This window comes from Drosophila ananassae, chromosome 2R (assembly GCF_017639315.1).
Source record: "Drosophila ananassae strain 14024-0371.13 chromosome 2R, ASM1763931v2, whole genome shotgun sequence".
Lineage (NCBI taxonomy): Eukaryota > Metazoa > Arthropoda > Insecta > Diptera > Drosophilidae > Drosophila > Drosophila ananassae.
Genome location: NC_057928.1, coordinates 15,013,513 through 15,039,324, shown reverse-complemented (window position 1 = coordinate 15,039,324; position 25,812 = coordinate 15,013,513). Strand labels below are relative to the sequence as shown.

Genomic DNA, 25,812 nt, shown 5'->3' with positions numbered 1-25,812 from the left:
TCATGTGTGAAGTTTTTAATATTTTATTGGTATGTTATGTTGTTTAAACAATCTAAAATTTCATTGTCCGTTCATTAAGGCAAGTTTTGTCTGTTGCACAGTTTCCAACATATGCTGCGCTCCTTTCGATTGCCAGCATGATGAAATATATATCTTTTTTTTTATTTTCTATAACATAAATGCTTTGCTTAAACATTACACTTGCTTACGTACAGATTTTGATTTTTATTTTCATTTTGATTTTGATTTTGATGAATCGCAACAGTTTTTTTTTACGAGAAGTGGAGGCTTTTGAAGCCGCCAACAAAAAGGCGCGATATGTTTATATTTTTTTGTTTTTTTAATTATCAATTAACAATTATTATCCAAAACGGACACAATAAGTAACTAGTCTGATTTCTCGACTGATTTCTGGTTACTTATCGAGTCCATAGAGGGATGTGAAGAGAAAATTTTAGACAAACTTAAATTAGAAATATATGTTTAAGGGGCATAACCGCGATCTTAGAAAATTTGTGTTTAAAAATAGGTACAAGTACGGTTACAGATACATTAATTACAATAGGTACAATAATCATATCGAATATGCGGTAAGTGTTTAAAATTAATAAAGCGTAATTAGATAGATTTCACTACGAACAGAATAAGGGCGATGCTTCAGTATACAAATAACAATTAAGTACAATCCTTAGCCTAGGCTCTCGCTGATTTTTTGTGTTTGTGTGTGTCTGGGTGTATAAATATTAAAAATATATACTCGTATTGTAGCTTCCCTTTCCTACATCAAGAACAGGAGGGTGGCGTACACCTTCCAGCGCGGTGTCAGGTTCGTCCAATTACCGCTGAAATAAGCTCCAGAGCTTGTAGCTGGAGACGCGCTTGGCCAGATTGGCGGCGGCACTGCTGGGCGGAGGGTTGGTCGACTCGGTGGCCAGGGCTCGCCGGTTGTTGATCAGCTTGGAGCGCATCTGCTCGTCGATCAGCTCCTGCATGTCCATCTGCCACTGCTCCAGCTGCTGCGACAGTTCCACCTTCTGCTGAATCGACTCCAGCAACTGGCTGTTGGCCTGCATCAGCTCCACCCGCGTTTTGGCCAGCTCCACCTCCGCTTTGGTGCGGCGCTCGTTGGCCGCATCCCGCTCCGTCTGCGCCTTGGACAGCAGCTCATCCCGGTCGGTGTTGTCCTCCAGATCGCCCCGGGCCTGGTCCCGCTCCTCCTTTACGTTCTGCAGCTCCACATCCGTCACTGTTACCTTCGCCTCCAGTTGCTGAATGAGCTGGTGGCTGCGTTTGATCTCATCCTCCTGCTCCAGGACAAGGTTGCGGGTCTGGTCGAGCATCTTCTTGAAGTTTCCGGCGTCCAGGTTGAGCAGCAGCCTGGTCAGCTCGTCGGACATGGACGAGAGCATGCCCTGGCGGAACTCAATGGCCGGATGACCGTCCTCATTGCGCTCCGAGCTCGAAATAGTGTTGTCCATCGACTCCAGTTCAAGGGATATGTCCGAGTTGAGACCTGAAAGTATTATTAATTAATGGATTTATATTGTATTTATAATATTTTATAACACCAACCTGAGTCATCGTCATGGCTAACTTTCAAGGAGTCTACCAGGGACTTGAGCTGAATGTAGACGGACCTAGCCTCTATCCACATGTGGTTGGGCTTCCCCGTCTCCGTATAGCTGCCATCATCCTCGTCGCATTCCATTTCGAACTGCAGACTCTTTTTGCCCGGAGTGCTCGAGTTGGTGTCCTGCAGGTAGGGATTCAAAGATAAATTATTAGTTCCTGAATCTGGGCTTGGAATTTTTGATGTTTGGGGAAAGACTAAGTTGATTTTGGAAGAAAATATTGATTAATTTTCGTATTAAACCCAATTAGTAGTCCTTGTGAGGCGTTAGATGATTTGGTTAGTTATTGAAATAATATTTTAAATTAAAAATTTAACTTACGGCACCCAATCGTTCACTGAGTACATTATTTTCCCGCTGAGAGCGTTCCAATGCCTGTAAGGTGGTCTGTGAATTTGAGAAATTAATTTATTAAATTACACGATTAGTTTTCAAAAAATCTCTTTTTTAAAATCTCTGCAGATGTTTAATTTTTAACGTATATTGTTGATTAGATTTCATTTTTTTTGTAGTTTATTTTTTATTATCTTTGGCGAATCCAAGTCCATAAATATTTTTGGTTTGGAGTTTAATCTTTGCTCCAAATGGAGCAAAAAGAAAGTTGTTGCCGGGGAGATATACTACATAGACCTGGGGAGCGGCACTCGAAAAACTGCGCAGTTGCCTTTTTTTAGCGAAACCCATAAATAATCTCCATTTGGTTTCTAAATCACGATTTCGATGTCGCGACGTGATAAAGACAATTCTGATTTTCTCCTCTTGCCATTTCTCCACTACGGTTCTAAGAATAATTTAATAGATTTCTTTATAATTTACCTCTAGTTTTGTTTCCTGCTCGCGGGCATGGCGCTCCAGCATGTGGATTCGGTCGGAGGCTTCCTCCAGGGAGGAGGTCAGACTCTCCTTCTCCTCCTGGGCATGCTGCAGCCGACGCTCCAGCTCCTGCCTTTTGCCCGTGGTGAGATTGAGCTCTGTCTTGATGGACTCCAGACTGTTGACGTGTTCCTGGAGAGGATTCAACTGGATATTGAGATAACTGCCAGGATAATAGATAAGAAATCCCACCTGTAGACTGCTGTTTCTGTAGTGGTATTGGTCCTTCAGCTCCTGGATCTGTGCGCTGAGCTTGAGCTCCGTGGCATGGGCCTCCTGGATTTGCTCGGTGAGCCGTGTGTTCTGGTGCTGCAGCTCATCGATGAGGATGGTCTTCTCCTTCTCCGCCTGCCGGATGGCCGTGTCCTGGGTCTGCAGCTTCTCCTTGAGCTCATTGAGATCCGATTGCAGCTCGAGGACACGCTGATCGCTCTCGTCCTCGGCGATGGCCAGTTTCTGGCGCAGCACATGCTTCTCCTGCTCGAGTTTCTGCACAACGATAAAGGTGGAAAATGGAAAGTTAATTATGAGTGTGCTGTGCCGGCAGTGTATTGTTTGTTCTATGACGTGTTGTCAATTATACGGCACTCAAGACAATGAAAGTAAAGCCAAACAATGTGCAACAGCAACAATGTAGTTGGCAGGCAAACCGCAAGGTTAACTTGGCTCTCAGCTCTCGGAACGGCTAATTGTTTAGTTATTTGCATTTTCAATTGGCTGCAGGTTGGCCGAAAACTCCCTCTCACTCGCTGTTTGTTTTTTTGCACCGATTTGGCCCACTGTGCTGGCGGCCAAAAGACTCCCAGCCACAAAAAAAGAGAAAAAAACAATGCCAACGACTTTTGACACCAACTCAGAGGCAGACTCAGCCATCAAAAGAAACAAATTCCCATTATTCAAATTAAAATGCAATTGAATTTTCACTTTTCTGTGCCAAGATGCGGTTTGCAGACAAATGGCTGGCGAAAAAAATACGAAAATTAAAAGCGCATCAGTCTGAAGAGTTTTCAGTTGCTGGAGAGTTTTCAGTCAATTTTTTGAATTATTTGATTTTAATTTGGGTTGCAAATATTCAGCTGATTTATGAGGCTTTTATGGTTTTTATGAACATGGAAATTGATTAAGTAATTATTTTAAAGAAGTTTTCAAAGGTATTTCATGAGATTACAAAGCTTTTTTTCTCTGATTCTTTTAGAGAATTTAAGAAATAATTTTTAAGTCTTAAGATCTTTCTAATCTATACTTTTAAAGTATATCATTATCTTCATTCTTAAAAAATCATAATATTTTCCAATCTTTAGTTAGCTCTCTAGCTATATATTATATCATATCTGTCTTCTTCGTGATTTATTACACCTCACAATCCCCCCAAAACTCTTTAAGATTTATAGATCCTGTTTAAAAAGTGATCTAAGCCCGGCTTTCGACTACCAATCCGAGAGGTATTGGCACGAGAAACGGCAGCAATTAATTTGCATAATTGACAGGCGTGTGTCTGTCAGTCTTCGCCAGGTATGAGTAAGCCCCCACTACTGGCTGGGGGCTATTTGTGTTTTTGTGGCCCGACCTTTTTGGATCAAGGCTTGCGGAGACATTGAAAATTGCATGCAAAGTTTAATCGATAATTGGACCTTCAATCGACAAACACTGGCTAGCACTATATGTACAGCAAAAAATAAAAAGGCCTGCCAAATAATAAAATCCCCTCCGATAGAACCTCTAAGCCAGCCTTGTAACCAATGCAGCTTCTTTTTTCTATTTTTTTTTTCTCTTGTAGGTTTATCGGAAGGCGGAAAAGCTAATGCGACCACGTATAATGAGCTAGAGAAAATCACGAGTTGGCAATAAATCTGAGAAGTCAACGCGATTGTTTCGGCCTATCAGCAAAACAAGTGGAAGTGCAGAAGAAACCGCCAGAAGAAATAAACAACAGCCCAATAAATTGGAGCGACAAAACTGTAAATGAAAAGCTTAAATAATTTTACTGGTAATTTGCATAAAATGCAAAAGACGCCAACGATGCCGAAAAAACCACAAAGTCGTTGTCGCTGCACTACCAAAGCACCAAACAGAAAAAAATAAGGAAAAAAATAGGAAAACTGCTGCAACTAGCAACAATGGAAAACTTTAATAACAAAACATACAATTGCAATCAGAGACAGACTTTTGAGTCTGGGGAGACTGCGCAGCCAGAGATGGAAATGAAAAAACAAAAAAATTATATATGTATATAAAAAATAAAAAACAAAACAGAAATAAAATGATTGTACATATGGTACTTTCTCTGTTTCTATTTCACGCTCAATGAAATGTGTTGATGATGGCAGCCAGCAGCAGCAGCAGTAGCACCACAACCACCACAAAGAGCCACAAGCCACTAGCACCACCAACAGCAACACCAACAGCGGAAGTTGCCACCAAATCAGCAATACATGGCAAAAAATTTCATTAATTTTGTGTATTTTGAATCAGATAAGTAGGTTATTATATTTTGCGATATAGCTTATTGTTTTTCTGTTTTTTAAGTTAGATATATTTTTTTATTTTTTACACAAACCTAGTATTTCTATTGTAAGGGATTTGATGAAAATCACAATCAAAAATATTTTCTTTTAAATATATTTTAAAAAATCAATAAGTACTGTTTTTAGTTTTTGTGAAATGTTAAATTAAAGCTCTTTAATATCATTTTAATAATTTTACGCCCTATATGGATAAATTTCAACTTTGAAGGATGCAAAATTATTGCAGGTTTCGTCCAAAATAGCGCATACGCCCTGTCGTCCCTTTCAAAAGTCATTTAACGTTAATCTTATAGCTCTTAATGTAGTTTCTATTATATTGTTCTGTATTTTAGGGAAAAGTGTTTCAAATAAAAGGGCCATCGTATTTAAAAGTATAAACAATATTCCCAATAAATGATGGAAAAGTGTACCAGAAAATTCAAAATGAAAACTGCCTTCTGTCGAATAGATTTCTTTTCAAAAATTGTATAAAAACTCCAAAATTTTTCTATGTGCACCACAGCCACCACAGCAGCCGTCACAAAAAAGAAAAAATGAGTTCACATATTCAAAAGTAAAATCATGTGGCAGGCTTTAATTGTAGGAAAACTGAAGACGCAACACTCAACAAACAAAATCAGCCTCAAATTTCATGATGGTCATGCCAGCAGTTTTGTTTTTTGCGTTAATTTTATTACGTATTTGTATTTCGGATCTCTTTTTCATCCAAAGCTAATTGCATTGCATGATCACCTGAAATGGGATATCTCGCAGCACAGGTAAACAAACACGCCCCTCTGCAACACCGGCAACATGTTGCCAGGTATTTTTATTTCTTTTTGTTGCCACCAATATACGGCTGCTGCTGCTGCTGCTTGTCTTATTCAAATGCGACGTAACTCGACCCACTTTCCAACTAAAGCGGCGCTCACTCGAAATTGTTGTCGATTCGTCGCCATTTTCGAGCTATGAAAATTATAAATATTTGTGCAGCGAAATTTTGTGCAGGAAATGTCGAAGCAATTGACACGCTTAGCGACACAAAAACAACACAAAAATAGTATATAGAAGAGGTAGCAACAAGCCAGAGGTAGCAAGCGACAGGTGCGCTGCCAATGACTCATCAATGAATGGGCCACAAGTACTTGCGGGCAAAAGTGTGCACTTATGCAAATACCTCTCAATCTCCCCTCCAACGGTCTATTATTGGTTACAGCGATTCAGGTAAATGGGGAAAATTTATTTGTGCTCGATGTGAAGTGTTGGCGGTTTGTTTAATTTCACACTTGAAACTTAACATGAGAGGACTCTGTCCGTTATGGGGAGTTGCTTAAAAAATAATGGAATTTTAGGGATGAATTATATAAACTATAGATTCCTATAGATATAGATTTGTATATATAGATAGATAAATATAAACTAATAATACTATTAGCTTTATTTCTCTAAGCCCTTCTGAAACTATATCCTACTTTTAATCCACAGATGTAAGTTGAAATAAACCTTGGAAACCTTTTAAAGACATTGCCTATTATAGTTCTTTTAATAATCTGTACTTTAAGGCATAAGCTGAAAAATTATAGCTCCTACTTTTTTTAAATCCTACTTACAAAAACCCCATTACCATAGGCTTTCAATAACTTAAACAATGAGATAGATGACTGAGTATTTGCACTTAACAATCAGGTTTGGGGTTGCTAATTTTTGGATTGGTAAATCATGTCTTTTTCAGGCCCTTAAGAGACACTCATGATGGGCCGTCATCGAGTCCAATAACATTACTGATGAGTCGTTGAGTGTTGAAAGCGGCATGCCGCCGCCAAAGCTCTAAAAATGCATTCGATAATTGCTTTAAAATAATTAACTAAATTGCCAGCAAAGTCACGCTAGATACGTAGGATAGATACGTGCCAGAAGAAGGGGCGGTTTGGGGCCAAAAGGGGTGATTCGCTTGAATGAGTTTTTATTTTTTTTTTTTTTGTTGCATTTTGTTTTTTACCAAAGCGATGAGTTGACAAGGCTCTATTCTTGTGGATGCAACTTGGCAGGTAAGCTGCAGTTCCGAATGTCAAATGAATGGGAATTACTTCAGCGGGTATTAATAAACCTTCGGCTGGCTGGCTTAAAGCATTTAAATTGCTAAACATTGCAATGACTCAGGCGGTGGATGAGCTCAGCTTGGATCCGATCGGATAGGTTGGGATTGGATCTTTTGGGCTAACTGTGAGTCAATGGCCCAAACAGCATTGGTAACAGCATAGATGCAACATTACCAAATGCCTGGCCATTTTCCACATGCCTTGCCATGAATTTTTCTTCGCTGTGCGTATTTTAGCCCGGTTCATAGATAAATCAACCTCACTTCGTTGAACAGCAAATCATTAAGAAAGCCCAGAGAGATCTCGCTGTCTGAGACTGAGAGGGTGGTGCGGATGGAAAAGTAGTCCGGCCGCCAGGAAAACTGCAAAAACTTTCCGTTTTCACAAGACTTTTCCACAATTACGATTTAATTAGCAGCACTCGCACATAATTGCAAATGCAAATGCAAATGCCATAATGCATTTTATTGCCATGCACTACGAAATGTAGCGCACAAATTATGCAAATTGCACGTTTAGCCATCCAGGCATTTTGACTAATTTCAGCTCATTTAAATGAAAACCGATTAACGATCGTTGATAACATAGGGGAAGTCTTGTGAAAAAGGTGTCCCCTCTCTCTTCGACCAATTTACAGTCTGATTTTAGCCTTTTGTTGGCCAAGAAGCGAGATCAGCCATTTGGAGTGGAGTGTGAAACTCAGCAATTAGCCAGAATTGCTCCACTGTGCAGTGGAATTGCACATCGGCCATAAATCAATTGGCTTACAAATCTCTGCTGGCCAGTTTGCAATTCAATTGTCAAACACACAAGGAGGCTTTCAAGGAGGCTATTAAAGTGCACTTACAAAAATTTTATGGATTTCTTAAAGAGAGTAAGGGTTTCTGGAGATTTTTAGAGGATATATTGGGAGATATTTTATTTTAAAAGTAATTCTTTTTTGAAGAACCCTATTTATGAACCTTTTTTAAAAAAGAAAAAATAAGAAAAAATATACTAATGTTGGTAGTAGAAATAATATGTCTTTGAAGAAAAATTTATATAAAATATATATTTCCTAAACCTAAAACAAAAACCCCAAATTAAAACCTTATTCCATAGTTCCCAGAATCTTACCTATAAAAATCATAACTATGTGTTTTATTAAAAAATATTTTTATATTCCTCACTCGTTGACAATGCACCAAAATGCAGCATTGACCCCCAACCCCGTTTTATGGCCCAAGACAGGCAATAAACTGATTTTCAACTTTGAAGTCATAAAAAGTTATAGACCAAGTCCAAAGAGGTAGGGGTTTTGGGGCTTGCGCCAAAAGTTTGTTTATGCGCCTAAGGTCATGCCGCAGTCGCACGGTGGGCGTGGCCGCTCTTCAGGCCTCCTCCACAGTTGACTGGCTGACTTGACTGACTCCAGGCCTTTCAGATTTAGCCGCTAACAAAAAAAAAAGAAGCAACCAACAGCTAATAAGTATAATAATAAAAATAATACCACAATGAGGCAAAATGGCAGATTGCCATTGTTCGGTTTGCTTTGGTTTGGTTTTGGTCGGAAGGCAATGCAATTTCGGTTGCCCTTGGAAGGGAGGGTAGGGAGTACGAGTAGATGAGTGTAAACCACCGGGCCCCAGACCTCTGCCAACTTGGTCATGGTGAGTTGCAGTGGATGACAACAATTGGGGGATTTAGTTGCAGATTATTGCCTCACACAATTGTCTTCATCGAAAAGTAAAATGATGAACCAATACAATGAGTGAACAATATTATTAAAAATAGATTAAAGGTCGCTCTCAGGATATTTCTTAGGAAATTCATGATTTTAATTGCTACCTTGGCCAAAAATATGATATATTAATATTAAGATCTTCAATAAATTATTTCATGGAACCAATCAGAGGATTATCCATGGTATTTTGACACCTAATAATTATTACTTGCTTTTTATATTATAACCCTAATTTCATTACCTATTTCATGCTCCATTTTTTTGTAATTTTGGAAGTTCATTCCCGGTAAGGTACCTCTTGAATTGCAAATATCTAGCCCAGATATCATCACTCATTCACTTTAATTTCAAGTGCCTGGCATTGACAATTTTTCATGCCGATTTCCAGACTCTCCTCTCCGAGCCATTGTTGGGAAAATTGTGAAAACATTGGGCAAGCTAATATTTATTTATGTGTTTGACTTGAATTTTGGATGCCTCGAAGACAGAAACTAATTAAACTGAAATTTTTGGTGAATTTTATGTGATGAGGGGGTGATGTGCAGACCCCTCAGGTGATTGCTATTTTTGTGGGTTTATTTTGATTTCCACAAACTTTCAATGTCGCAATTTTCGGCGGCGCTTTAAACTCGAAATGGAAGAAAAGTCGGAAACGGTAATTATGATTAATTAGCGGCTCTTCAGACAGATAAATACAAAGTAAAAGTAAGCGTGGGTGAGGCTTGTTTACAAAATATTCCCCAAAACTGTGGTGATTCATGGGAGAAATGAAATCGGTGCAGTTGTCTCCGCTTTTGGCTTTTATCTTATCTCGGCCACACGCGAAACATGGCCAAAATGAAGTGGAAACTTATCACCTGCTGGCTGATAAAGAATTTTCTGATTGCCGGCGGAATGACACAAAGTTCTGCACATGGAATGAGGTAAGCAGTTAGAGAAATGCACCGAAAATTAACTGACTTCTAGATCAGATAGTGCTTGCCACCGAAAAGCAAGTCAAAAATTATTAGGCCATAAATACTTACGGCAAAATGTGACGCCCACTGCGCATGCGCACACATCTGAGACGATGAAATGGGGCAGGCTGAAACGAAAGGTGGCTGCCGGGGGAAAGGGGGTAGGATTACGTTTGGGCCACATTTCTTTCATTATTTTTGGCTATGACAGCGCGTGGGTCTCATTTACTTTTCGGCTCTTGGCCAACAAACTACTTGGAGTCAACAAACTAAACAAAAATAAAAAAGAAATGGCCAGCAAGGGCTTGGATCTGAAAGAAGAGGCTTTAACAATTAGTCACCGTTGGATATAAAATTTCTATAAAACAGCTAACAAATTTAGGCTTTTTTTTGAGAAAGATATAATGTATTTCTTATGCTATGATTTCTCTTCAAATAAAACTCAAAGCAACTAGTTGCCTTCCATTTATAAACTTTAAAAACTAATGTATTTAAACTCCTTGTTAAAAAAAACACCTATCCTTCAAAACAAATAGTTAAAAAAAACCATAAAAATATTTATAATGCCACAGTCATTCTAACCAACTCATTAAATATTTCAAAATAATATACAACTGGTGTTTTTCATTTGTTCTCTAGGTGTTCTCGAGGTGTTTACACAATTTTAAGTCTCTTGTTTTTCAATAACAATTCTTTTGTCTAGAGAGCTCTGTCGGCTAAGAGTTTTTTAATTATGCTGCCTCTGCTAATGACGCGGACTTGGCCAAAACAGATTGCGAAAAAAGTATTAACCGAAAATGTATAAAAAAGTACATGGCTATATAAAAACAATTATCATTGCGGCACAAGTGCCCGAGTAAATGAACCCCCAAGTCAGACAAAGGAGAAGTTTTATTTAAACAGTTGTTAAAACAAAATATAAAAAATCGTATTATTCAATGACCAAAAAAATCTTCTTCTTTAAATACTTTATAATTAATAATTAATTTATGTCAGTAATAGTTGTGAATGAAATTAGCACGTGCTTTGCATTTCCTCGTTAACCGCAAAAGGGGAAATGATATAGGAGCTCCGACAGCTTCCGATTTGGATGTAAATTGGCCAAAAGACACTCCTTGACCAACAAGATAAAATTAACACTTTTAAGCCAACGGAGTGAAATGTGTGAAAGTTACATTCAATAAATGGGAGAGTCAATAAATGCCAAAAATGAAACGTTTAAAAATAAACGAAGATGCCTACTTCCTAGTTGTATGACAGATGTTTCTTTTTTTGAAAATGTCATTAATCTTGCAGGCAGGGGGGCATTGTTAACAAGAAAGAAACATACGAAAATAATACTATGACACAGAAAATGCTAAAAAAAAAGAAACAAAAATCTACTTGAAGCCAGAAAAGAAGTTGAAACCATCGAAGCGGTCATCTCAGGGCCACAGAAAAATTAAGTATACGCCATGATGAGTGCCTCGCCGAGGGTAACTAGTTGAAGATTTAAGATTACGACTCCCCGGCTAGTCCGGCTACTGTTGATGATGAGCTCAGACCAAGAACAATGGCCCGAACATTTGCCAAAGATTATTTCCATATAATTCCGCTTGTTTAGCACTGAAGGAAAATCTTTAAATTTATGGCCCAATTATGTACGGCGAAGACATGTTTTATTACTCTTTCTTTGTTTATGTTTTGTTCGTCATAAATACAAATAAATAAATATTTTTTCTTGGCTTTTTTGGTTTAGTTTTGTGGTAGCTATGGCAAAGTTTGTTGTTGGTAACTGAGCTTATTTCGCAAGTAAATATTGATTAATTTATCAGGGAGCTAAGGGAGTTTTGTCAGTGATTTATGTTGGATAGTCTTCCTACTTTCCGGAGAAGAGTAATCTTTTTGATGATAAGACACCTGTCTTCTGTGCCAATTGTCTCAAACTATTTTCCGCATTTCCCAGGCTGGATAAACGTTTTCTTTTTAGAGGGTCTTCTCCATTAAAAACCAACTTTATGGTGCAATTTTTTGTCAGCCTTTCAGCCGACACTTTAAAAACTTCACTCCAGGGAAAGAGACCCAAAGCTCCAATTACAGTTGAAGAAATGAATGTGGCAATCTGTCCATAATTCAAACTACTGAGCTAACATGATAGTGTAAAAGTGGCAGTGTCATCAGACGACGGAGAAAAAGGCGGCAATAACATGGGGAGCTGCCACCTTTTACCCGGTTAAAGCCAAATTGGAGTGCAACAAGACAAAGTGACAAGCGACTTAGTTCTCAGGCTGCAATGCTAAATGGTTTCCTGGGACTCACTTACTGATATACTGTATGTGTGTTTGTGTGTCTGCAGCAGAAACTCACCTGGGCACCTGAGTTTTGTAGGTGAAACATTTACGCAAACAATGGCGGAAAGAAGCGAGTCGAGCGCTAATTGCAAAAGCATTGCAAGGTGCAAGTCAAAAACAGAAACGGCGATGCTCTACCAAATCGGGGGTATTTTAAACAAGAGACTTGCTTTTGGCCGAGATTTCTTTGTCTTTTATTTATTTTTAATTTAAAAATATTTTTCAAGAACTCTTTCAATAAATGAACTATTAAAAATACCAAAAATAAGTCTGTGAAACATTTATCTAAGACATCTATCTAAACATCATCTAAAGAAATCATATTAAAAAATATGTAGAATTTCAATCTAAATGGTATTTAATGATCTATCTGTGAAAAGTATCTTTTTATATTTTTCCTTTAACCCTTTAAACCTTACCTAACCTATAAAACCTTTTCTCAAAAAAACCTCATGGTAGAGTACTCTAAAAATCCCCCTTAAAAATTAGCAGATACTCTGAAAAAAGATACAAATTCGCAAAAATAAGGCCTGTTAGACGAAAGAGCCGTTACATAACACCAACATTGGCACACACACATACACCTTACACACAAAAACTGTTTCGATTACGGCTTAAAGCTTTTCTATTTCTATTTCTGCTCCTCCCCCTCCAAGAAACCCCTTTGATTTTCTTTCTGCAAAAGTATCTGTATCTTTGTTTCTAGCTGTATCTGTATCTGTATCTGATTGTTGTTGCTGATGTCTAGTAGAGCAATCTTACGACTTGTGTTTATGTTTCTCTTTTTTTTTTGGTTGTGAGCCCCAATCTGAGTCATTCCCCAAATAAGACGAATTCGATTTGTGCGGATGCTCAAGTAATTTTAATTCGATTTTGTAATACATCCATGAGATACAATACATGTCCGCTAGATACATTTGGAGTTACCTTTTGGCTCGGGTTTGAGGAGTGATGACATGATAATTGGCCATTAAATTCGTGTTTTAAATTAAAACCTTTAATAGTGGCTGCCAATGCTGACCTTGTAAGTCGAAGCTTACAAGCCATTTATGTATATCTGATTTCTGTTTAAGATTTGTTAATGATGTTAATAGATAAGTTTAATATTAAATATAAAGTATGTATGTATCCCACAAATGTATTCCAATCTAATCAAGAAATAAGTTTTGGTATTATAACACATCCATATCAGATATATCCGACAGTTTCGCAATTAACAGATCTCCCACCCCAGTTATGGTTTAGTCATTTGAATTGAACGTTCGGTGCATAAATTACTGTCATTGGCACAAGTCCTGGCCCCCTTTCTGGTCCTTACAACACCCATACATAGTTACAAGATGAGGCACATTGTTTATGCCACTTGGCTTGACACTCGAATTCGTTATCTGATTTGCGTGAGTCTCTGAAAAAGTTTAGCCCAGAGGCTTTTTGGCCTTTGGCTTTGGCTTCTCTGGTCTGGGGGTTTGGCGGCTATATCGTATTTTGTGAAATCGTCTATTATTGTCATCATGCTAACGTTCGATGGCCATATATACATATGAATGCTATTTGTATACATATTTATTTGCATTTGTATTGGAATTTGAAATTTGCCAATTGGCCGATTCAATGGCTCGGCTCTTAGTCACACAAAAAAAATATATATATATAAATATATATGTGTGTGTATTTATTATTGCAATGAAAGCTGGCCAATTAGCCATGTACGTATATAGCAGATATATGACAGGGTGGGGAGTGAGCTCGAGTTCAGGGAGATATTGTTAATTAATTGTCAATGAGTCAGCTGGCAAGCAAAAGGGCATGTTTTGGGGCTTTCGAGTATTGGATAAGTTCTCCTCACCTATCTGATAAAAATGAAACATTGATTTTCTATCAAAATATGTAATTTTTTCGTGTGGCCCATGATAGTCAGACTTCTATTGTTCCCAAGCATCGCTTTGACACCAAAAATTGCTTTTTGGAAAGTGAAAATGCTTTCACCTTCTGCTATTCATTAAAAACATACGTATATGCCTCTGAATATGTGTAGGAGAGAAGGTAAAAAATAATTTTTTTTATAATATTATACACATGCAACATTGTAGGTACACAGGTAAAGATGTGACAACAACAATGGTTTCAATCTCGAGAGTCTTGGGAGTCTTCGGAGTCGGATCTTCAGGTCACAGACTAGGCACTATCTTGCTCCGAAAACTCTAACCAAAGTCAAAGCCGGGTTTACCGTGGCTTATAATCGCAATTTAGTTGTCTCGCGACGCTACGAGATAAATTAATTTCCCTCCAGTTATTAATTTTCAGTTGTTGGCCGTAATTTGCACATCAATAGACTTTGACAGTGAGGCGGTACAGTTGGCTCACGGACTTTGCCGCAATTAATGATGATGATGGCCAGGACAGAGCGGAACGATTATGTAAAGCTTAAATCAATATCAGACTATAATTTGCACCACGGTCTTTGCTTCCTGGCCATTATTGGCCAACATGGAAACGGATTCATGATTACTGCCACAGTTAGTTGATCGTGAATCGGGTTGAAGGCCGCCGCCCCTTCTCCTTTATTAATATAAATATACTTCCTACCTCAAAAAATATAAATAAATTGTATGACAAAAATTTGTTTATATTTTTTTATTGATTTCACATAGTTTTACAATTTTTTTGTTAATTTTTTTTAGCACTTTTTATATATCGGAGAAACCAGTATTCATAGTTTTCCAACTCTTGCTGTACCACAAGAGTGTGCCTGGGATTATAGGAAGAATATAGTCGGTTCAACTTCTTTATCCATTGCCCCAAGGCGGGATCGAACTCACAAGCCTTCAGTCCAAGGGCTATGTGGTTCGGGTGGCAGCCTGTAACATCTATATAAGCTATATATAGATGTAGATCTAGAGATATAGATCTGCAATATAAGCTAAGAGGCTTAACATTTATTTTTATAAGCCAAGGAAGTTAAATTAATGTTAAAGATTATACAATAGAATATGGATTGTTCCAATCCAATTAAATATGTAAGTAAAATTAAGGAAAGAAAAGCTTCTAAAAAATAATGAAAAATACTAAAGAATATATTTTAAAAATATGTTCCTTTCGGGGGAGTCGAACCCTCCACCCCAAGTCTCTAAACCAAAGTTTTAAAGCCAATACTCTAACCTCTAGACCATCTTGGCCATGTCTTATTTACAGAATATTTTTGAAACAATGAACTAAGATTTAAAATCATTTAGAACATCTTAAGATTTTTTTTTAAATTCTTAGAAAAATAAGGAACAGTTCAAGACCCACTTAAGATCCTTTCGCTTTCTGGAATTGTCATAAAGCTCATTACCGGGAAGAGCTGGAAAATCAAAAGACCACCTCTGCCGCCCCCGGAAAATCCGCATTAAAAACTAAAAGTTTTTCCCGATGACACGAAAAACGAGTAGAGCTGCCATAAGGAAAGTAACTTGACATGTTAAAGAAAAAGAGGTGGAGAGAGGAAAACAAAGCACTCACCATGACAGTTTTCAGGCCCATCCATGGCGGAACATGACTAAAGAAATGCTATTACTGGAAAAGAGCCAATGCGAATGCGAATAGGGTGACGCTGACGACTAATGTCCAATAATAATCGTGGCGAACTATGTCGAACGACCTCAATTTCCCACCTCAATGGGGGCCAAACCTCAGATTTATGGGTATACCCCCGGCTCCATTCGCCCCTTTTTCAGTTCACCCCCAATCACGAGAAACCAAACCAAAAATTAAACCAAAAATTCTTTCGTTTAAGGGTACATTTGCATACTTCCTCAGAGGGGGTACTTGAAGTACTAAATACTTAGCAGGTAAATGAGCTCCACTCAGTCTCAGTCTAAGTCTCAGATTTCTGACTCATCGAGGGGTTAAAGAAGCTTACAAAAATAAAGCAATTTTTGTGGTTGAAGATCAAACTGGTTTTGTTCAGTAAATAAGATGGACACGATCTATATATATGTATATACATAAGTGTGTTTATAAACCCGTATTATTCGCATGCAAATTAGTTGATTTTGAAATTTAATTTTTTTTTTGCAAAAAAAGCGTCAATAAATCGTTCGAACAACAACAATGTGTTGATGACTTCACCCCAAACCTCAAAATATACGAAAAAAAAAGTTGTCTGGCGAACGTGAGGAGAGTTTTATTTTCGAAAATTTGTATTTTTATACCCTTGCAGAGGGTATTATAATTTTGGTCAAAAGTGTGCAACGCAGTGAAGGAGACATCTCCGACCCTATAAAGTATATATATTCTTGATCAGGATCACCTCCTGAGTCGATATGAGCATGTCCGTCTGTCCGTCTGTCCGTCTGTCCGTCGGTCCGTCTGTCCGTCTGTCTGTTTCTACGCAAACTAGTCTCTCAGTTTTAAAGCTATCGAGTTGAAACTTTGCACACATCCTTCTTTCCTTTGCAGGCAGTATATAAGTCGGAACGGCCGGGATCGGTCGACTATATCCTATAGCTGCCATATAACTGATTGATCGGAAATGCCATAACTTTGGTGTTTTTTAAGTTGGAGGGTTGAGACTTTCCACACATGTTATATTTGACCGAAATATCTTGTGTACAAAATTTCATAAGGATCGGCCGACTATATCCTATAGCTGTCATAGAACGATCGAAATTGGCATAACTTTGTTGTTTTTTAAGTTAGAAAGATGGGATTTGGTACAGATTTCATTTTGGGAAAAACAATCTGATTTGTCGAATTTCATAAGGATCGGCCAACTATATCCTATAGCTGTCATATAACTGATTGATCGGAAATGCTATAACTTCGTTGTTTTTCTAGTTAGAAGGATGGGAGTTTCAATGGATTCCTCTTTTGGCAAAATAATTCGATATGCCAAATTTCATAAGGATCGGCCGACTATATACGATCCGCTATATATCTAATAATATAAGATGCGTGGCGCCACCTAGCGGACTGCAACTCAACTGCAAGGGTATATAAACTTCGGCTCCGCCCGAAGTTAGCTTTCCTTTCTTGTTCTTTTATATTTTTGGGCACCTGGTGCGCATTCGCATGTAGAACGCGTTTTGGTTATCTAACCTTAGATACAGTAGGTGTCCAGTAGGTGTTCGGATTGAGAGGTAACCATTATGGGAATTGAGTGTTCTTGGTCTTGAGAGCTTTGAGAAATCCGCCCACTTGGCATGGTCAGTTGAGTGCTAGAAGGGGCATAGTGGGCGTGAGACTCCAACGAATGGCGGAAGAAAGACTCAAATAATGCTTTTTATAAGTATATTTAAATATAGAAATGTATGATTAATACCTTCGATTCTTCTCTAACTTATGCGAACTTAAAACAGTAAGGAATTTATGCAAATTTCCATCACTTATAAGTAATCTGTAAATGCCTCGAGGAACTTCCTTTCATTAAGAACGAAACCTTATATTTTCTTCAGTTACTCATATCCTGTTTTCGAATTCGAATAGAATTCATTTACAATCAAGGCCAATCAAAGAACGTTTAAACGGAATTACCTTTTCATTAGTGTTCTTTGATCGGCTGGAAAGAGCGGAAAGTTTCAATTTAATATCGTAATTGATCAAAGAACGAATTGCCATCATTTGTGGCTTGCCGTTCTACTAAGAGCGCTTAAATAAATTACTGAAACCAGTTGGCCAATGTCAGAAATGGCTAAAAAGCAAACAACAAAAGTTATTAAAGCGTTCATTCAGGGGCGTAGACTATCGATAAGGCCAAAGGGGTATACGATAAATTAAAGATACAAAATAAAAAGACTGAAAGCAATTTGAATTATTTAAATGCCTAACCGTTAAAGACGCCTACGTTTTCAAATTATATAGTTTACTTTCGGCTGCCATTTGCAACACTTCATTGTCCCAAGCTGGCGACCAAAGCTGGGCTTAAATTTCCTAACCAGTAATAGCAACAATTGCCAGCAGATCGTGATAAACGAGCGACTTACAGCCAACTACAATACCCGGCCAGATACCAATTGATTTCCACTCACTCAATTGTTCTCCTCAGACGAGAGTTATTTTATTTTTTGTGAAAAGTTGGCTTGGACCCGAATCTGGGCGTAGCAAACACGTTTTGATTAGTTCAGACAATGGTCAACTATTTGGTATAGTCTGTGCACTAGATATTAATGGAGTTGGCATGGGAAATATTGAGAATAAAGGTATTTCCACATACCATAAATTGTAAATGCCATGTCCCAGGTGTTACTCACTTTTCTGTTCAGTATTTTGGCCAAAATCTTTTTATCGCCCACCAAGGAGACTTAACTAAACCGACTGAGGGACCTGTAAGAGCCCTTCAAATGACCATTTTGGGTGACCAAGGTCTCCTGCTCATTAGCATTTGAGAATTGAGCACAGAACAATATTATTATGGGGCATATAAAAGTAAATGCAGAAACAAAATTTGAGCTAAAAATAAAAGCCAATGCTCGTAAATTGGCACACACGCTTCAACAGACCGCAAAAAAAGCCAACAGATTCGGACCAAAGCAATAACAAACGGCTAAAACACCAACTAAGCCACATATATAGCCTTTGGTCGAAACACCTACAATCGGCTCGGGCCGTCTAATTACGTCAGTCCCATATATAGTATGTAGTCGAGCTCTGGAAAAGAATAGGATGGGCCTGGTCTGGGAGCTGAGTGGTCACTCGAAACGACATTTTGAGCCACGAAATTAATTAGATACGCAGAAACAACAATTTTGCATATTGCCAAAACTGAAAACACGCAAATAAAAGTGAATTTGGCCAAAAGAGGTGGCTTTTGGCAGACGCTTCACGTCACTTGATATACATAAAGATACTCCAAAGGTAGCGTCAAGGTGACAAAAATCAAGAGATTTATGCCGTAGCCGCACGGCAGAACTAGTTGGGCAATCACCATGACTAAAAAATTAAACAAACAAACAAAAAACCAAAATTTAAATGACAATTGGCAGTGTCCGAGCCAACCGCCCAGGGCTCGGTTAACCTTTTCAACTGACCCAATTTAATTACTCCAAAGCCATTTTCATTTAATGACTAATGGAAAATGGAACATGGGAATTCAGTTTTGGCTTTTAATTGGACTTGGACTTGGCGTAATAAAGTAAATGGTTTTCGAGGTGGCATATGAATTCGATTTCAAATTGTAAATGGTTTTCGCTTAAATATGTAAAAGCAAAAGTTGATCTGAACAGCCGGGAATAAATCGTAATTATCGTTGGTTTTTATGTTCCTGTTTAAATCTATTTTTCTTTAAAATTTGATTAAAATCGGGAAAAGCATACAAGCGAAATTATGGTTCAGAGCAGAGTCCATATCTTTGCCACTAATAATCCGATTATTAAGTAAAATACCTCAAACTATTTCCAGATCGATTCTCCATCAAACTGCTTCAAAATCTATAATCCGATTTTTTTTAGATTTTTTTTTAAATTTTCAAGGGGTACCCCTATGAAATATTGAGGTTTCCAAATGTCACCACTCGGCTCCCTTCAGATAGCCATAGCTCTGCCAATTTATATCCGATTTGGAAAAAGTATACTCTGAGTATACTCGGATAGCCATAGCTCTGCCAATTTATATCCGATCTGGAAAAAAGTATACCACTCTGAGATCAGCGCTGCAAGTAGCTCTATTCCTAATTTAAAATATTGCTTAAATATCATTTTAAAATTTTCCGAAATTTTTCAAGGGGTACCCCTATAAAAAAGTGGGGTTTCCATGTTTCCCCAGTTGGCCCCCTTCGGATAGCCATATCTCTGCCAATTTATATCCGATTTGGAAAAAGTGTACCATTCTGAGATCAGCGCTGCAAGTAGCTCTATTCCTTATTTAAAATATTGCTTAAATATCATTTTAAAATTTTCCGAAATTTTTCAAGGGGTACCCCTATAAAAAAGTGGGGTTTCCATGTTTCTCCAGTTGGTCCCCTTCGGATAGCCATAGCTCTGCCGATATATATCCGATCTGGAAAAAGTGTACCATTCTGAGATCAGCGCTGCAAGTAGCTCTATTCCTTATTTAAAATATTGCTTAAATATAATTTTAAAATTTTCCGAAATTTTTCAAGGGGTACCCCTATAAAAAAGTGGGGTTTCCATGTTTCCCCAGTTGGCCCCCTTCGGATAGCCATATCTCTGCCAATTTATATCCGATTTGGAAAAAGTGTACCATTCTGAGATCAGCGCTGCAAGTAGCTCTATTCCTTATTTAAAATATTGCTTAAATATCATTTTAAAATTTTCCGAAATTTTTCAAGGGGTACCCCTATAAAAAAGTGGGGTTTCCATGTTTCCCCAGTTGGTCCCCTTCGGATAGCCATAGCTCTGCCGATATATATCCGATCTGGAAAAAGTGTACCATTCTGAGATCAGCGCTGCAAGTAGCTCTATTCCTTATTTAAAATATTGCTTAAATATAATTTTAAAATTTTCCGAAATTTTTCAAGGGGTACCCCTATAAAAAAGTGGGGTTTCCATGTTTCCCCAGTTGGCCCCCTTCGGATAGCCATATCTCTGCCAATTTATATCCGATTTGGAAAAAGTATACCATTCTGAGATCAGCGCTGCAAGTAACTCTATTCCTTATTTAAAATATTGCTTAAATATCATTTTAAAATTTTCCGAAATTTTTCAAGGGGTACCACTTTAAAAAAGTGGGGTTTCCATGTTTCCCCAGTTGGCCCCCTTCGGATAGCCATAGCTCTGCCAATTTATATCCGATCTGGAAAAAGTATACCATTCTGAGATCAGCGCTGCAAGTAACTCTATTCCTTATTTAAAATATTGCTTAAATATCATTTTAAAATTTTCCGAAATTTTTCAAGGGGTACCCCTATAAAAAAGTGGGGTTTCCATGTTTCCCCAGTTGGCCCCCTTCGGATAGCCATAGCTCTGCCGATATATATCCGATCTGGAATAAGTATACCATTCTGAGATCAGCGCTGCAAGTAGCTCTATTCCCCATTTAAAATGTTGCTTGAATATCATTTTAAAATTTTTCGAAATTTTTTAAGGGGTATCCCTATAAAATCGCCCCTTCACATAGCCATAGCTCTGCCAACGTTTATCCGATCTGGAAATAGTGTAGTGTTGTGTCTGGAATAGTGTGCAATTTAGAAGACTAATCTAGAACGTAGAAGACTTTTTCATACTCTTGTATTATCTATACTCTTGTATTATTTTATTTATTCATTACAATATTCAGCTGGCTAAAATTATCACATCGAATCCCCCATGACATCATTGGGTGCCGCTAGCAGGATATACCCGGAGCGTGGCAGTTGGCCTTCGCACTTTCATTTCGAAATGAAGATGAAGTCATGCAGTGTTTTAAAAAAAGCAACAAAACGAAAATACTTGCACACCTTCAGCCAAGTTTGAGTGACTAAGCCAACTACGTAAATATGGCCCAAAACCCACTGGGCTTGAGCGCCGACGACAATATTCAAGTTCAACGCATCGCCATGTCCTCTGTTTGGGTTACTGACACCGTCAGGTGGTGTTCCCAAACCATCCAGCATTTCCTGGTTCCGTCCATTGAAATGCCATTAATCGGTCGGCGGGGGCGTAATTGATAAGAATACAATGTTCTATGGGTCTGGTGGTTGGGTTCGGTCAACAAAAGTACATTAGCCTAACTATCACTATGGTGGTGGAAGGAAATTGGAAGGGAAACCGGGATGGGAATATCGGAATCGGCGTGCCAGTAATATGCTAATGAACGGCCACGAACTTGAGCTGTGGCTTGAACTTCCCTGGTAGAGTTTGGTGGAGCGATTGGGTTGTTTGCCTATCGGAAACAATTTCTATTGTCATATACCTGCTCACAGGTGTGTGTGGTAGTGTGTATGAACAGGTGACAGGCGAACGAACTACACTCCACCCACCACAGCCCACCTCAGCCATTCGAGCGGTTCAAGGTCGAGGCGCAGACATAAACTTTGGTTTCTGTTTTTCAAAAGTAATGCATAGACTTTGTTTTTTCTCTCTCCAGTCTTATCAGCCAAGTGCTTGATAATAATAATTTAAAATAGGGAAAGAAATGGTTGTGTATTTCATAATTTTTGAAACTATAGTTTTTAAAAGGGAACTTAAAAAAATCAATAGCCTTACGTGATATACTAGATATAGTTCCCTGGCTTACTGCGCAACGAAAAATGACATGTCTCGACCGTTTTTCTGTTTTCCATTTTGTTTGTCTAAATAGTTAATGCCCTCTATATACATACCCCCCTTTTTTGTGGCAATTGCAGTGGACAGTTGTGGAAAAGTAGAGTTTTCAAAGCTGCATCGCCAGGTGTGGTATTTGTCGAAAAAAAATCAATATCCTGTATATATTATTTAATAGTTCCTCTGGGAATGAAAGCAACGCTTCTCCTATAGGAGGTCATATGTACGTAGCAACACACATGTCGGCATTAATCAAGGAAAACTATCGGGTGAGTCAGTGGAATTTTTAAAAGGTGGAATTTTTGATAGCCAATTCGATATCAGATATATACTCTGTATATTTTTACCTTTAAGTTTATGTATTTTTCACAAACAAAGACCTTATCATTATTGTATTGTTAACATAGCCCAACATTTTCTTTAAATAAAAAAATCAAAGGTTTACCTTATCGGTTCTGTGATTTCTTTGATAATACCTTCATATATTATATGTATAATCCTGATAAATGGCGAAATTATGAAATGATTAAACAGAATTTTGTGTCTTTATAGAAACAGTATTTATTTGTTGTTTAAGATTATACAATTTTATCAATTTCCTTTCTTTCTTGCTATAAATAATTGCAGAGTTGTGTTCATTTATAAAACAAAACCAATGAGCAGGAATTTTAATGAAATTTCTTTTAAAAGAAGAATTTAAAACATTTAAATTTAACAATTTGGTGGGGCGTTGGGGTGTAACAAACCTCTCGAATGACTGGGTTGGACTCAAGTGTATGAAATATAAAAGTAATAAGCTTTTAATTGAAATATAATACCCTTGCCATAAGTCCATCTATTTGTTCAAGTCTTGATAGCCGCCAAAAAAAAAAATAATATATAATTTCATCCCGTGACTTACCTCAATTTTGGATGAATAGTCCTCGATTAGCTTCTCCTGCTGCTTGACCAGCTCCTCGTTCTTCTCCAGCAGGGCCTTGCCCAGTTCGGCGGCCAGCAGGATGTCCGACTCCTTCTGCTGCAGCTGGGCCCAGACATCCGGTTCCTGGTCATGCCGTCGGGCCTCCATGGCGCTGATGTAGTGCTCTAAATCAATCGAATCTCCAATTAGTGACGAGTGGTCGAGGTCGAGATGGTCGAAGCCGGAGTCGTCCGGCCGGAGAATGCCTCCTCCGGGCTTATCGAACTGACGTGCCCGCTTCGACTTTCCGCCAATATTGATGCCGCTGTTGCTACTACTGTTGCTGCTGTTGCTGCTGCTGCTGATGCGGCTGTTGTTGTTGTTTTTGTTGGTGGATATGGATGAGGCAATGGCAGCAGCGGTTATAGCATTCGCTAGCTTTGGTTTATGCATGATCGTTAGCTTCAGGCAGGGTGTGTTGTGTGTTTGTGGTGTTTGTGGTGTATTACGGGCAAAGACAACGAACCAAATTTACAGACATAACACACACACGGGCACACACACTCTACTTGGTCAAGTAATTTTTTTAAGTTAGATGCAATTTTATTAATCGCTTTTTTTAGGCTGAGACAGGCAGGTTAGGTATTCAGATGATGATCGGTTTGTATTTGGAGTATTAGCTGATGTTGTATTTGCAGTTGGGGCGACGACAAGACGATGATATATCCGAGCATAGTTCCATGGGCCGATCTGCCCCCGAAAGAGCAGGCGATGGGTCGTGGGTTAGGACTGCATTCGATAGTGGGTTAGATATATAGATAGTAAGTACACATCCGTAATGGGAATTAGCATTAAATGAGAAAGATATACTATATACAGGGCCTAATCTCAGGGCTCAAAGCGAATTGGCCAAAAAGGAGCTTGGGTCACGTTGAGCATTTGCGAGCACGTTTTCAGTTACTTGTTTTTGGGGGGGTTTTGGCCAGAAAGGGGCGAGGGAGGGATGACATACAACTACAGGGTTAAGCAAGAGGGTTAATATAAAATGGAATTTGTCTTTAGCCCGTCTTTAGTTCGTCTTTAGTTAAGCTTCATGCGGTTTAAGTAGCCGATGGGTTTGGGGTTTCCAAATGGGTGTTAATTTTGGTAAATTTTGTCTTAGATGATTGAGAATTTGAAGCTATCTTAGGGTCTACCAATTAGTGATTCAATGGGTGTTGAAATGGAACCGAAATTAACGCAAACCCCCAGGGTCTAAAGTCCCACACAAGCCGCACTTTTCGAGTTTATATTTCAGTTTAAATTTGTAACCGATTTATATATATAATATGTATATATATTTTTTGGTAGTTTCGGCATTTGTTATATAGAAAATTCATTTGGCAAGCACTTCACGCTCTGCTGCGCGTTTTGGTAGCCAAAAGCCACTGTTGTTTAGGCCAATATATATAATATGCTTTAAGCTACGCTTTTTTTTTGGCTAACATTTATTTTATTTAATTTTATTTTTTGGAGCAACACAGACACAGTTCACAAATGCACTGACACAACATTGTTTTGTTTTTTTTTTGGTAGTATTGTTATTATTATTTTGCATTTCCGCTAATAGTTTGTCAGTTTAGGCCACAGTCTTATTGGCATTATTGACAAAACAACAAAAAAATAAACGCGCGCTTTGCATGGATTTTTGGTCTAATTAATTCCCCCAAACGGAAAGTATCCATCAGATACTTTCCACTTTCGCAAGTTTGGGTTTTGGATTTTTCTGTTCAAAATATATATAGAGCTATATATTATCCATAAATGAAAGAGGGCAGAAACCTCGGTCACGACGACGCTGCTCCACTCCAAAGCACCAACTTCCGATTCTCTGATTCTCGGATTCTCCGATTCTCTGATTCTCTGATTGCCGTGTCTGAACCGTGTTCGAGTTCCCGTCCCGACTCGCTTCGTTTAAGTTCGGCTCGAATCTCGGAATCTCTAGTTACGATTTTTTTTGTGGCTTTCCCCACCAGGCTTTTTGTTTGTGTAAAGGGGGGCGGCGCGGGGGCGTGGCATATACGTCTGAATGGCGCGAACGTTCGTTACTAACTGAAGTGAAGCGAACTGAACAGCACCGTGCTACGAAAATTGGCAAAACAAATGAGTAACCAAGCGACGATGTCGGCCCGAAGTGGAAGCTCCCCCGCTTGGTCAAGACCCATTCGTATCTTGGCAACAACAACCAACCACGGTAGCAGCTGCCTCTCTTAAGGCTCCAAAGAGAGTAGCGACAGGGTTGTCGAGTCGGGCGAGTCTGAACCTATCTGATTAGATTACGGTAATGTGTGGAGTAATATTGGTTACAAGGTAACCGAGATAAGGTCCAAATGAAAAAAATGCAATATGGTTCGAAAGATAAAAGTTTATTGATCAGATATTTATTAAAAACAAAAGAATAAAAAGCTTAAATTTATTAATAAAACCCCTCCAAGCCTCCTGACAACCCTCTCCGAACTCCAAAAGGTGAGAGCCCCCCTCTGTGGCGCTCTTTGGCTTCAATTTCCTTTTAGCCGCCATATGTTTGATGCGGCCTCGCACCAGCTTTCTCTTAGCCAACATATGCTCGGTGTGCTTG

The 25,812-nt window shown here is 38.5% G+C and overlaps 1 protein-coding gene across 2 annotated transcripts; it reads right to left on the bottom strand.

Annotated features, from left to right (window-relative positions):
• Nucleotides 1–7: 7 nt before the first annotated feature.
• LOC6506685 (bicaudal D-related protein homolog) lies at nucleotides 8–25,295 on the bottom strand. Of its 2 annotated transcripts, none has more exons than XM_014909379.3 (7): nucleotides 25,017–25,295; nucleotides 23,196–23,984; nucleotides 2,697–2,993; nucleotides 2,448–2,636; nucleotides 1,953–2,018; nucleotides 1,573–1,753; nucleotides 8–1,513 (listed from the first exon to the last, which is right to left on the bottom strand). In XM_014909379.3, exons 2-7 carry the CDS (start codon nucleotides 23,646–23,648, stop codon nucleotides 837–839), a joined length of 1,863 nt encoding a protein of 620 aa, XP_014764865.1. In that variant the 5' UTR covers nucleotides 23,649–23,984; nucleotides 25,017–25,295; the 3' UTR covers nucleotides 8–836. The 2 variants fall into 2 exon arrangements, with proteins under 2 accessions (XP_014764865.1, XP_001957418.2); XM_001957382.4 differs by having other exon boundaries at nucleotides 23,196–23,380; nucleotides 25,017–25,294.
• Nucleotides 25,296–25,812: the final 517 nt, after the last annotated feature.